This window comes from Sinocyclocheilus grahami, unplaced genomic scaffold, assembly GCF_001515645.1.
Source record: "Sinocyclocheilus grahami isolate Dianchi unplaced genomic scaffold, SAMN03320097.WGS_v1.1 scaffold81.1, whole genome shotgun sequence".
Lineage (NCBI taxonomy): Eukaryota > Metazoa > Chordata > Actinopteri > Cypriniformes > Cyprinidae > Sinocyclocheilus > Sinocyclocheilus grahami.
In genome coordinates this window covers 2,172,593-2,184,563 of record NW_015505260.1, presented here as the reverse complement: position 1 = coordinate 2,184,563, position 11,971 = coordinate 2,172,593, and the positions used below count along the sequence as shown (strand labels likewise).

The 11,971-nt window shown below is 36.9% G+C and overlaps 1 protein-coding gene across 4 annotated transcripts; it reads left to right on the top strand.

Annotated features, from left to right (window-relative positions):
- Positions 1–455: 455 nt before the first annotated feature.
- On the top strand, positions 456–11,933 carry LOC107586419 (LIM/homeobox protein Lhx9-like). Of its 4 annotated transcripts, XM_016273786.1 has the most exons (6): positions 456–520; positions 2,954–3,164; positions 4,632–4,834; positions 5,499–5,854; positions 8,743–8,945; positions 9,340–10,723. In XM_016273786.1, the coding sequence occupies exons 2-6, from the start codon at positions 2,991–2,993 to the stop codon at positions 9,592–9,594; spliced, it is 1,191 nt and encodes a 396-aa protein (XP_016129272.1). In that variant the 5' UTR covers positions 456–520; positions 2,954–2,990; the 3' UTR covers positions 9,595–10,723. The 4 variants fall into 4 exon arrangements, with proteins under 4 accessions (XP_016129272.1, XP_016129274.1, XP_016129273.1 ...); XM_016273788.1 differs by lacking the exons at positions 456–520; positions 2,954–3,164; positions 9,340–10,723 and adding exons at positions 3,413–3,646; positions 11,192–11,933; XM_016273787.1 differs by lacking the exons at positions 456–520; positions 2,954–3,164 and adding an exon at positions 3,413–3,646 and having other exon boundaries at positions 5,502–5,854.
- The last annotated feature ends 38 nt before the right edge of the window (positions 11,934–11,971 follow it).

Genomic DNA, 11,971 nt, shown 5'->3' with positions numbered 1-11,971 from the left:
GAAAGAATTACAGGACAAAAAACAGTCTTACAACTTCCACTGTGACTTCAGAGGTTGGTGATCATGTATGATGATGATATTACCCCTGTAGCTCATTTCTAATTGGTTAATCTGATGTTGTTACAACTAACCCGTTTTAGCACACTCCCATAGACTTGTAAATTGTGTTCTATCTATCTATCTATCTATCTATCTATCTATCTATCCAAGTAGCCTCATGTATGAAGCCTCAAGGTATGAAAACTGCATAATGTTAACCTAAGTTAATGATTTAACATTAAGAAAATTCACAGAGAAAATGATTAATCTATCCGCCTCTAACAACTCTCGTAAAGGGGCCTTGTGCATTAGATAATTGATGTATATTCAGTGCTCGCGCTGGATTAGTCGTAATTGACACTCGAGCGAGAAACAAGGAACAGCCCCCATCTGCTGGTAGGATCGCTCGTGTCTCACCCTCATCCATCCCTCTTTCACCGCAGCACTGCTGGGGCTTCAGGACGGCGCTCTGCGGCTCACGGTAAAATACCACTTTTATATTGCTTATGTACATGAATACACGGTTTTACCATTGTAAACGATAAATTGAGTTGCTTTGCAGAGGTTCGAGAAGATTATTTATGCATAATTGACGAGGAGAGACCTTCAATTGAGACAGGTAAAAGTTATTGCAGATGTTGATTGAAAATCGAATTAAAGATTAACGTTTACATTGAAGCCTGATCCGGTATGAACAATATTTAGCTGTTTCGCTATTCAATTAAAATGCTGATATATCAAAATGTGAGATCAGTACATCTAAATATCACAAAATGCTAATTATTAAACGGATTTTCGTTTGTTAAAGACAAATTTGATGGTGTTGGAAAAGAGTAGAGAGCAAATATTATTTTAGGTAAATTTGACTACAACCTGATTCGATTTTGCTTGTAATAAAATCATTTGCTCGCGTAGAGCTGTGGGACTTAAGACTACAGAGTACAATAATTAGCTGGTTAAAAATATAACAAGTGAAAAACACGAGAGTTTAATATAATCATATTTATTTTTTTAAGCAAAATAAACGTTTAAAATAGCAATTGCAAGGCATTAAACAAACGGACTGTAATCTGCTTCGCAGCCTACCTATGCAAAAGTAGCAGCTATATTGCATTTTAAACCATCACATTTTTATAAGATTTATAAGATTTCGTTTGAACGAAATGAACTCGCATAAAGCTCATTTGGTGACATAAGGAGATGAATCTTTTCCGTCGATTTTATGATTAACCGCGCGATTGTGACCTGTTAAATAGTCTGTTATATATCTCGAGATCAGGACGAATTCATGAAATATTATCTAATGGGTGAAATCATTTATGAAAATTGTTTGAGAGGAGGGCATGGAAAAGACGAATATATTCCGAAGCTAATTAAAACCATGAACTAATTGGACTGAAGAGACCGATAAAATGACACAAGGAAGCGGCTGAATGTCTGAACTACTTAGACTTATTCCTGTAAATAATCAAAAAAGATACAATGCTCACTTTCAAAATATATTAATTAATTAATTTAATCCAAGGCGTGTGTAGATTTAAAAAGGCAACCCTTGAGCAACAATTCATAAAATAAATCAACGAAACGAGTGAGTAAATAAAGAGATGCTTAAATATCGCCTACGTAATCCATGCTGCCTTTGATATCATTACTATCACGACTAATTGGATTTAGGTTGCTACCAAAGAGGTAGCCTAATTGTTATGATTTTCAAATGTAATTCTAGACCATTCCTCGTATGTATTGGTAAGCTACAGAAAAAGAAACGGTGGCAATGAGATTCATTTGACGTTTGACATCTGAAAATCAAAGAATGTAAATAACTGCTTATTCCTCCTCCCAACAGCATCGCTCCCCCTTCCCTAGCTCGCTCGAAGAGAAAGAGACCATCACACACACACACACACCTTGATAAAGCAGTCTGACAACTTTTAAAATTGCATGCCACCACTTTAGTCCACTTTCATTTTACATGTGTCCTACATGGTACTCAAACGGTTTTACATGTTCTAATTCAAGAATAAAGTACATTACTTGAATTTATACAAGGTGCAGAATGATATATATATATACATATATGCTACTTGATTCAAATATATGCATGTAAACATAATACATAATAAAAAACATAATATATAAGCGAGAAAATAAACAACAAAATATAAAATACTGTATTTAGATGTTTAATTGTAAATGACACAAACAGGCTTTCAGGTGCACATATTGGCTGTAATTTGCAATAATAAACTAAACCAAACCAACTCTGTGAGACAATTTCCCAATCGCAATTGTCCAGCAAAACTCAAAACTACACGCAGAGATCAGATGAATTTCAATGTTCAGTGATTCAACACTTAATTCACGAACACTTTGGCTATTCCGTTACACGCATTTGTAGAAGCATAAGCTGAAAACTACAAGAAAAAAGAAAGCCTCACAAAAAAAGTGGCAAAACAGCAGCTAAAAAGAAGTAAAAGGTCTATACCAAGTGCTTTCCAAGCTCGGGTTGCCCATCACCATCGGTTTGAAGAGAGAGTGACAGGTCTTTGTTGGTGAATAGAAATCAATGGCATTGGAGAGAGGGAGGACTCCTCCTACCCAATTACCCAAGCTGGGCAGGCGTTTGCTCTCTTCACAAATAGGACACAGGATCTCTAACACACAGTCCCAAACCTGACTTTCAAGCATTCGGATCCCCAGTAGGAGATTGGGACTATCTGAAAATCTACGTTTAAAACATCCTCCAGACTTCAGCTTTGCCTTATATCGTCCGGACTATACTTTTTTTTTCTCCTACTCAACAAAACAGTGGAGAAGTGGACTGGTTCTCCTGCCTGTTCCTGCGCCATCCATCAAATCCTACCGGCTTTATTCTTAAAATATTGATTGCATTTGTGTGAATTTGTTGGTGTAGATCCATTCGGATGTTTTAAGGATCCGGAAAGCTGTATATGGAAGTTGTGGGGTGCAAGGCGAAAGAAAGCAGTTGCACATTGCGTCCAGCAGCCATGCTTTTCCACGGCATCTCTGGGGATCATATTCAAGGGATCATGGAGGAGATGGAGAGGAGATCTAAAACGGAGTCTCGTCTGGCTAAAACCGTTCAGATGAACGGACGAGAGACGGTAAGATTTTGTATTTTAGCGTGTATTTTCCGTCGGGGCAAATCTCAGCTCCCCAAAACTCTATCGTCGCACACTTCACAGTTTGTAACCCACTTAAAAAAAAACACAGCGACAAAAATGAGTTTAATGTACGATCCTCGTTTTGAAATATTAGCAGGCCTCGTGAAACACGAAAAGTCATATTCAGACAGATTTCAAAAGTAGGCTAAATCAGGGCGAGGCTACAATTATAACTTTTATTGATTGCATTTGTGTGAATTTGTTGGTGTAGATCCATTCGGATGTTTTAAGGATCCGGAAAGCTGTATATGGAAGTTGTGGGGTGCAAGGCGAAAGAAAGCAGTTGCACATTGCGTCCAGCAGCCATGCTTTTCCACGGCATCTCTGGGGATCATATTCAAGGGATCATGGAGGAGATGGAGAGGAGATCTAAAACGGAGTCTCGTTTGGCTAAAACCGTTCAGATGAACGGACGAGAGACGGTAAGATTTTGTATTTTAGCGTGTATTTTCCGTCGGGGCAAATCTCAGCTCCCCAAAACTCTATCGTCGCACACTTCACAGTTTGTAACCCACTTTAAAAAAAACACAGCGACAAAAATGAGTTTAATGTACGATCCTCGTTTTGAAATATTAGCAGGCCTCGAGAAACACAAGAAGTCATATTCAGAGAGATTTCAAAAGTATATGAAATCGTTTATCTGGCAAGGCTACAATTATCATTTATAGGCCTAAGTAAAATGTAGGGTATTTCATTCAAATGCAAAGGGAGGAATACATATGAAATCGTTTGTACGCCAACATACTATTTTATAGTTTATAAATATATTTTTTCCACAAATAGGCCTATTTTAAATTTGATTTTAGCTGTTTACAACACAACAGGATAATTGTTAAATTTATAGGGCCACTATAAAAGAAAAAGGATCTGTATACTTTAGGCATGCATTTGAAAATATATTAAACGGGCAAAAACTGTAGTAATAATAATAATTGTTGTTGTTGCTGTTTGTACCATTATTGTTTTGCATGCACATTTTAATGTGTCAAAGTAATAGGCTACACTGTTATATTGTTGTTATTAATACTGTTATTATATTCGCATAGCCTACTTTTAATTTGTAAATTGTATTTTTTAGAATAGACCACACAGGTACACTGTTATATACATCTTAGGAAAACCAAAACAGACGCTATATAACTTAATAACAATGCATTATAACTCATTATAATTCAGCTCGCGCTCTGATAACAATTACATAAAAAAAATTTTTAAATGCACACACACACACACACACATATATATATATATATATAGCGTTCATATATATATATATATATATATAAAAATAAAAACAAAAATTGTTTTCAGGCGATGTTTTTTATTTAGTTGTAGTTATTTGTGGCATCAATTGCTGAACGCAAAAACGTTCATTCACTCCATCTCTTGATGTTTTATTTTTTGAAGACTATGCCCTCCATGAGCCCAGAGAAGCCTGCGCTGTGCGCCGGCTGCGGTGGGAAAATCTCCGACAGATACTACTTACTCGCCGTTGATAAACAATGGCATTTAAGGTGTCTCAAGTGTTGTGAATGTAAACTGGCCCTTGAATCCGAGCTGACGTGTTTCGCGAAGGATGGCAGCATTTACTGCAAAGAGGATTACTACAGGTAAGCGTTCACTTATATCGTGCATTAGGCCTGTAGGCCCTGCATTGTAAAAAAAAAAAAAGAAGAGCTATTTCCACCTGATTTAGCTCCTAAATATTAGTTTTGTTGGTATAAATTGGTGTATATAGTTTGGTTCAGTGATGTTAAATAATATTTTTCTTTTGATTAAAACCAGTTAATTTACATGTTACAATTTATTCAGTTTGGTTAGTAACTTTTTTAACTCGCATAAAGAACTGGTGACATCAGAGGCAGCCATTGACCCATATAGTGATTAACTGACACGCTTAAATTAATCTAATAAGTCTAATTCATTCATGCTGAGTGCATGTCTAAATTGTGTTTTTGTTTCTCAGCTCAAATCTTTTGCCGTTTGTTTTTACTGCCACCTAAATGTTAAACTAGCAGTTTTTTTTTTATTTAGGCTAAAGAAAATCCGATATAATTGTGTTCTGGTTTCAATTAAAACACATTCGACTTTGTTTATAAAGTTAAAATAATTTTGCTTAACTACCTTGATGATTCGAAAATAATGCGTTTAAAAATATCTTCAGTGAATATTCACTGTATGTGCACGTGCTTCTGATTTGTTGTAAATGACCTAATTCAGGATATCACCGATCCAAGTGATTAGTTTGATTATAAATGGCGTGTGCTGTTCCAGAAGGTTCTCCGTGCAGAGATGTGCCCGCTGCCACCTCGGCATCTCCGCCTCGGAAATGGTGATGCGCGCCAAGGACTCCGTGTACCATCTGAGCTGCTTCACCTGCACCACATGCAACAAAACACTGACCACGGGTGACCATTTCGGCATGAAAGACAAATTGGTTTACTGCCGGGTTCACTTTGAGACGCTTATTCAGGGAGAGTATCGCCCTCAATTAAACTACGCTGAATTAGCGGCCAAAGGCGGAGGGCTCGCGCTGCCTTACTTCAATGGCACCGGCACGGTGCAGAAAGGAAGGCCGCGGAAGAGGAAGAGTCCGGCGATGGGAATAGATATCGGCTCTTACAACTCAGGTGAGATGTGCATTGAGAGCTGCTCAAATGGACGCCTGAAATTTACTTTGGTTGCAATTTATGTGCTTCAGTGTTAATGTTGCAGTTTATTTAGCTACATAATGTGAATTAATTGAGCTTTCGATAAACATTGCTTTGATTTGTACTTTTAGAATTAGTGGGGAAATTGACAAATGCGTTTAAATATCAGCAGACAACCAAATGCATGAATCAATAATCATCAGAAGAATCTCGATACCCTAAATAACAATAAAATGCATTTCTCAAAAGTATTCATATTGATTTTATATATTGCAAAATTGCATTGCGTTATTTGTGAGAATCTGTCTGAAGTGCCCTAAGGGGTTTTCGTAGCGATGCAATAGAAGAACCATTTTAGTTCCCCAAAGAACGTTTTTTTTGTTTGTTTTTTTAATAACCTTTTTTTTCTTAGTGTGAAGAATTTCAATAACCTGAAAAGCCTTAAGGTTCCATTTATGTTTGACGGTTCTTCGTGGAACCATCAATGCCAATAAAGAACGTTTATTTCTAAGAGCGTAGATAAAGTGGGACACTTTTAAAACTTGTCCTGCGAGATTATGATCATTAATCTTCATACTGTTATGGGCTAGCATGGCATAAACCATATCATACAAGGAGTGGCGCCTGTATAATTTCTATAATAGCCTTCAGAATGGCATAGACGTGGGAATACACACGCGATACTTCTCTTTTTGTTGCTGTTGGTTGTTTCATGTTGGACCATGCTGGTCCATTAGTTGGTCCAAGATGGTCTAGATAATGAGTCCGATGGATTATCAGGTGGCAGGGCCTTGGTCAAGCTTGTAGATCATCTTGGACTATTAACAAATCAACTATGATGTTCTAATAATCATTTTTGTTTAAGATTTAGCTTAGTTTTTTTTAACTATACACTTAAAGTCACCGTCACACTTTCAGTTCAAGTGAAAAGCAGCGTTTTTGGTGTGTTCAGACGCCTATTGCACACATTAAATATCGTTGTATTATATTTAGCCTACATTTAGGATGCTTGTAGCAAAAACTGCTGGGAGTAGCGAGTAGCCTAAAATACGCGCTCTATCGCGAATTTACCGAAAAATGTCCTACATCTGCATATAGGCTAGTTAATTCTACATTCTACTGTAGATCATAATATAGGTCGCCTATAAAATAGTATTGTATTATAGGCTAATATAGCATACTAAAATAATGGGATTCGAGTAATATAGACCGTGTAAGCTAATGTAAAGTGTTAACCTCAATTTTTCCTCGTCAATTGTGTTCGGATTTTATTTCGGCGACAGATTTGATTAATTCTAGGCCTCGCTCATTAGTGAGTCATCAAACATCTCATTTGAAATTCTCAAAGGAGGGAACCCGTGACCCAGCCCCACGTGCAATGTAGCCAAGATCCCTCACATTACCAGTCATTCTTTCACGTTCCCCGCTTTTTTCTTACATTTTTTAATACTTTTTGAATTCATACCTTCGTCATAATGCCTCCCCGCTGCGCCTGTTTTGTTTTGGCTGTTACGATTACTGTCTGCTTGAGAAAATGTGGCTTTGTGTGCCAAGTTTCTGCCGTTCTTCATGAATGGAGAGAAATAAGGGTAATCTGCCTGTTAACTGTTCTCTGTTAATTGAATGTGACGCCGGAATCTCTGGCTCTCGATCAGCTCCGATTCAAGCCACTTCAAGGTCATCGTTGTTCTCAGGACTGTTTGGAACACTTACGTTTACGCACATCAGTCCGACTTTAAACTCTTTCGCTTTTAAATCAAAATCCTAACACTGACGTGTTGTGAAGGTTGTAATATTTGATCAAGACTTAAGATGCAGTTTGTCTTACAAAATGAACCGGTTGTAATCATTCTCACGTTATTATTGAGGTTTTGTTTTTTTAGGCAATTATTATTGTCGTTTTCGGTGGTTCTAGCATTTGAGCATTTTTGTTTCTAATCAATATTTCTGGTGTAAAGTTATTCATTCTTTTTTTTTCTATCTTTTGTCTTCCCTTTTCTGCCTTCCTTTATTTTTCTGCTTGTTCTTCTGCTATTGTTTTACAATATGGGCTCGAATTATTTCTTTTTTTAATACAAACATTTATTTATTTTGCATTTCAAAATTTCATATAATTTTAAATAGCGCCGGATATATTTACATTCGTTAAAAAGCCCAATACAACAGTAGACTTGTTGCATAGAGACCTCTGGTGGCAAAAATAAATAAATCTGGATCTCGAAGCAAACGCGTGAGAAAAATTTGTTCTCACAGCTATGTACATTTCATATTAATCCTTGCTTTGCATTTTTGTTGAGATTTTTACGGCTGTAAATACAAAAGTAAACGGTAAGATGAAATGAGCATCGATCGAATCAATTACTAAATGAATCACACGAAGCAGCGATTTAACATGTACAACTGACACTTTTGCTTATTAAATCACTTTAGCTGTTTTTGCACGTAGTTTGCTGATATTAAAATGAATTATCAAGATGAAATGGAGACCAATCTCAGATGAATATTATAAATAGTAAAAATACTTGTCCTTAAAGCAGTTGCTTTGAATTTAGTTATTATATACTGTATAAATGCATTTTGGGGGTGAATTGCCAATTTATTCAATTAATTTAGTCTTGTGTCATGACATTCTGATGTTTTTTAATCATTAATATTAAGTCAAATTTGTCTAAAATCAAATTTCCATCAAGTGATCCATATTTATTGCAGTTATGTATTATTATATCTTGTACTGCACTGTATTTGAATCACCAGTGTAGAGTTTGACCAGTCATATCCAAGTCAAATGTCATCCTGACCTTCGTGAACACTCTCAGAAATGTCTCAGAATTCTCATTGCTATATTTTCACCCTGTTCCGGCTCTCAGGTTGTAATGAGAACGATGCGGACCATTTGGATCGGGATCAGCAACCCTACCCTCCATCCCAGAAGTCCAAGCGCATGCGTACGTCATTCAAACACCATCAGCTTCGCACTATGAAGTCCTACTTCGCCATAAACCACAACCCCGATGCCAAGGACTTAAAACAGCTCGCCCAAAAGACAGGACTGACCAAAAGAGTTCTTCAGGTAAGCGTTGCCACACAATAGACTTCATTCCACACCAACACCTTCTCATCATTTTGCTTTTCGTTTCAATCCATCGATCATTTTTTTGTTGTTGTCATGTAGTTACACAAATTTTACTAAATAGAGGCATAATTCAAGGGGCAATACTTATGCACCAAAAAAAAACTGAAAAACCATTGGGGAAGCTTGAAAAGTTCATTTGGAACATGGTCCATGTTTTCCAGTAGAATCCCTAGTAAAAGTTGAGGCCTGTTACTGGCTTTCGATTCACTTTGGCATTGTTTAGTAGTGATTAAGTTTGTGATGTTAAATGAAATGACTTGTAAGTAGGCAAAAACATGACAATTCGAAGCAAAGCACAAAAAAGAGTAAAGACACTGGGATTGGTTTGCAGGTTTGGTTCCAAAACGCACGGGCCAAATTCAGAAGGAACGTTTTGCGGCAGGAGAATGGGGGTGTTGATAAGGCTGACGGCACGTCACTTCAGCCGCCCTCTTCCGACAGCGGTGCTCTGACCCCACCCAGCACGGCCACCACACTAACTGACCTGACCAATCCCTCTATCACCATAGTAACATCAGTGACCTCTAGTTTGGACAGCCACGAATCCGGGAGCCCCCCACAAACTACCTTGACAAACCTTTTCTAACACGGATTAGCTTTTTTTTTTTGTCTTTACCCCCTTTATTTTCAGATTCTATTTTTATTTTCCAAAACAAAAAAACCCTTTGGCGACCACAGAAAGACCTTTGGAAATGTAAGACGAGACCTACTATGTGTAGCATTTGTAACCGCGTGGCAGCTGAGTCTGTAGTACTTGTCAATTGATTTGTTCTTGTGATAATTCTAGATTCGTTTTATTTATATAATTTACATTTTTACCCGCCACGTTTATTAAAACAAAGTGTGTCTGCATACATACAGCACATGCTATGTTTACTGCATATTTTGGTAGTGAAATCTAAATGTATTCGATGACATTTCCAAAAATATGTTTATGAAACAAAAAAATCTTATTATGCCCGTTGGGAATGTTTCCCATGCCAAGTGGATGCTGTAACCTCAATTTAGGTTTGTTTTGTCACTGACGCTGGACAATTCGAAACATTAAATTTGCCACGATGTGGTGCGAATCCGATCATAAATTGGCCTGGATTGTTCGTCGGGCCCTCAAATAGTGGAACAACTATTCTGAATGAAGATATCCAGCGCTCCGTGGAAATATGGTGCCCAGTAGGAAGCATTTTGAGTGATTTGTGAATGCTAAGCAGGAAGTTAATTAGGAACGACACGCATCACCCCGTTTTGTTCCGGTTTCCTCCCTGTTTTTTAACGTTTTGCCACTGAACAAACCAAAAAAAAATAAAAAATGTATGGCTTGGCTATAGATCGGTCGGGGCTCCTCGCTAGGGTGAAACATTTCCTTGTGTGATGACAAATTTGTTCTGCTGTAGAACAAAGTGGTACACTAGATCTACTTCATGAAGTAGATGCTTAACTCAGTTCTACTATGTGCCTTATGCGACTTGGACGAGAGTTTGTGAAATTCAGGAGATACATGTTTGTTTGTTTGTTAAATGATTTCCACCCTTGGAACGCCTCACTAGTTTTGTACTGTTCTGTTTTTCATCTGATTTTTCTGAAGATCTTTTTAATGGTGTATTCCATTACAAGGGGGCGGCAATGTCATAGAAGGCGGTTGTGCATTCTTTCAGAACTAGTTGGTAAATCCGAGAATCATATATATTGATCTTCGTGTTAATAGTACAGTACATGTTCTATCAAGATTGTCCATGTTTCCTTGTTTCTTGAAAAAAGATGGTGTATAGAAACTATTTCCCCTTAAATATTTATGGACCAAACAGTTGTTATATCTTATTAAATTTGTGTGAATAAAACTACTTTGCTTTACAAGCGTTTTATTTTTCATTACACAAACCATTTTTGTGTTGCTTTCAGATTTAAACCTCTGCTCACACCAAAAACGACACGATATGACAGATCGAACCTTGTCTTGCTTTCATTCTGACATCGATTTCAGACTTGTTTCTGTTGTTAAAGTAATGCCCCATGGATTTGAACCAAAGCCCTGTAGTCAAGAAAAAAAAGCTTTTTAATGCATGAACATGGCTATTTTATACAGAAATACCAAGCACAGGAATGCTAGAACAACTATTAAACATAAACCTCTCAAAGCAAGGTTGCTCTGTAGTTTAATATATTGTTACTTTATGATTTTCTTTCAGGGAGAACAAATCTTGGGGCATTACAGCCATACTTCACGACGTTTGAAAATTCCCTAAAGTATTAAAAGAAGCTTTGATCGGAATTCTTCACCATTGAAGACAAAGACAATATTAGGATCAGATTTTAGAGTGATTTAAACGACAACAAAAAAATCTACCAAAAATGTGTTCCAAAATTTCTTTCTCTTTTCCTTCAAAAAAAAAAAATTTGTCCTGAATGTTTAAAAACCAGAGAATCCACAACAAATGGGATATTGTTCTTAGCACCGAAATGAGGCAGGAAGGCAAAGAAAAATCAACTGTACAGAACTGTAGATACAAAACAGAGCAACCTTGCTCTAAGAGGCGACTGCAGGAGACGGGATCTACGCACGCATGCATGTCTACACACACACAACCTTGTAATTCTGCTTGCTGTAAAACATTCCTGTGCAACAAATGTCACTTATCATGAACGCACAGCCTTCCTAAAACTTGGCAGCAAAATGTCCGACCAAGAGAAGCTGGAACACCATATGGCTGTATTTAAAATGAAAACAAGTAAAAAAAAAAAAAAAAAGTAATTTTCTTTGCATGCACTTCAAGTTGTTGACGGCAATTTCAGATGGATATTATTTTATATTGATGTATCATTTGTTGTCTCTTGTATGCTATAAACTTTAAGGGAATTTTCCTTGTGAATCCAAAATCTTAACACAAAACAACAGTGGGAAAAAAAATCAGTAAAAGCATGCTTGATTTGACAATAAAAGCTGGTTATCTTAGAAAACAGTATTTTTT

Coding starts and splice junctions, on each gene's coding strand:
- LOC107586419 (XM_016273786.1), top strand. CDS start 2,991: ATGGAAGTTGTGGGGTGCAAGGCGAAAGAAAGCAGTTGCACATTGCGT. Junction 5,855..8,742: donor TATCGGCTCTTACAACTCAG/GTGAGATGTGCA, acceptor TCCGGCTCTCAG/GTTGTAATGAGAACGATGCG. Junction 8,946..9,339: donor TGACCAAAAGAGTTCTTCAG/GTAAGCGTTGCC, acceptor ATTGGTTTGCAG/GTTTGGTTCCAAAACGCACG.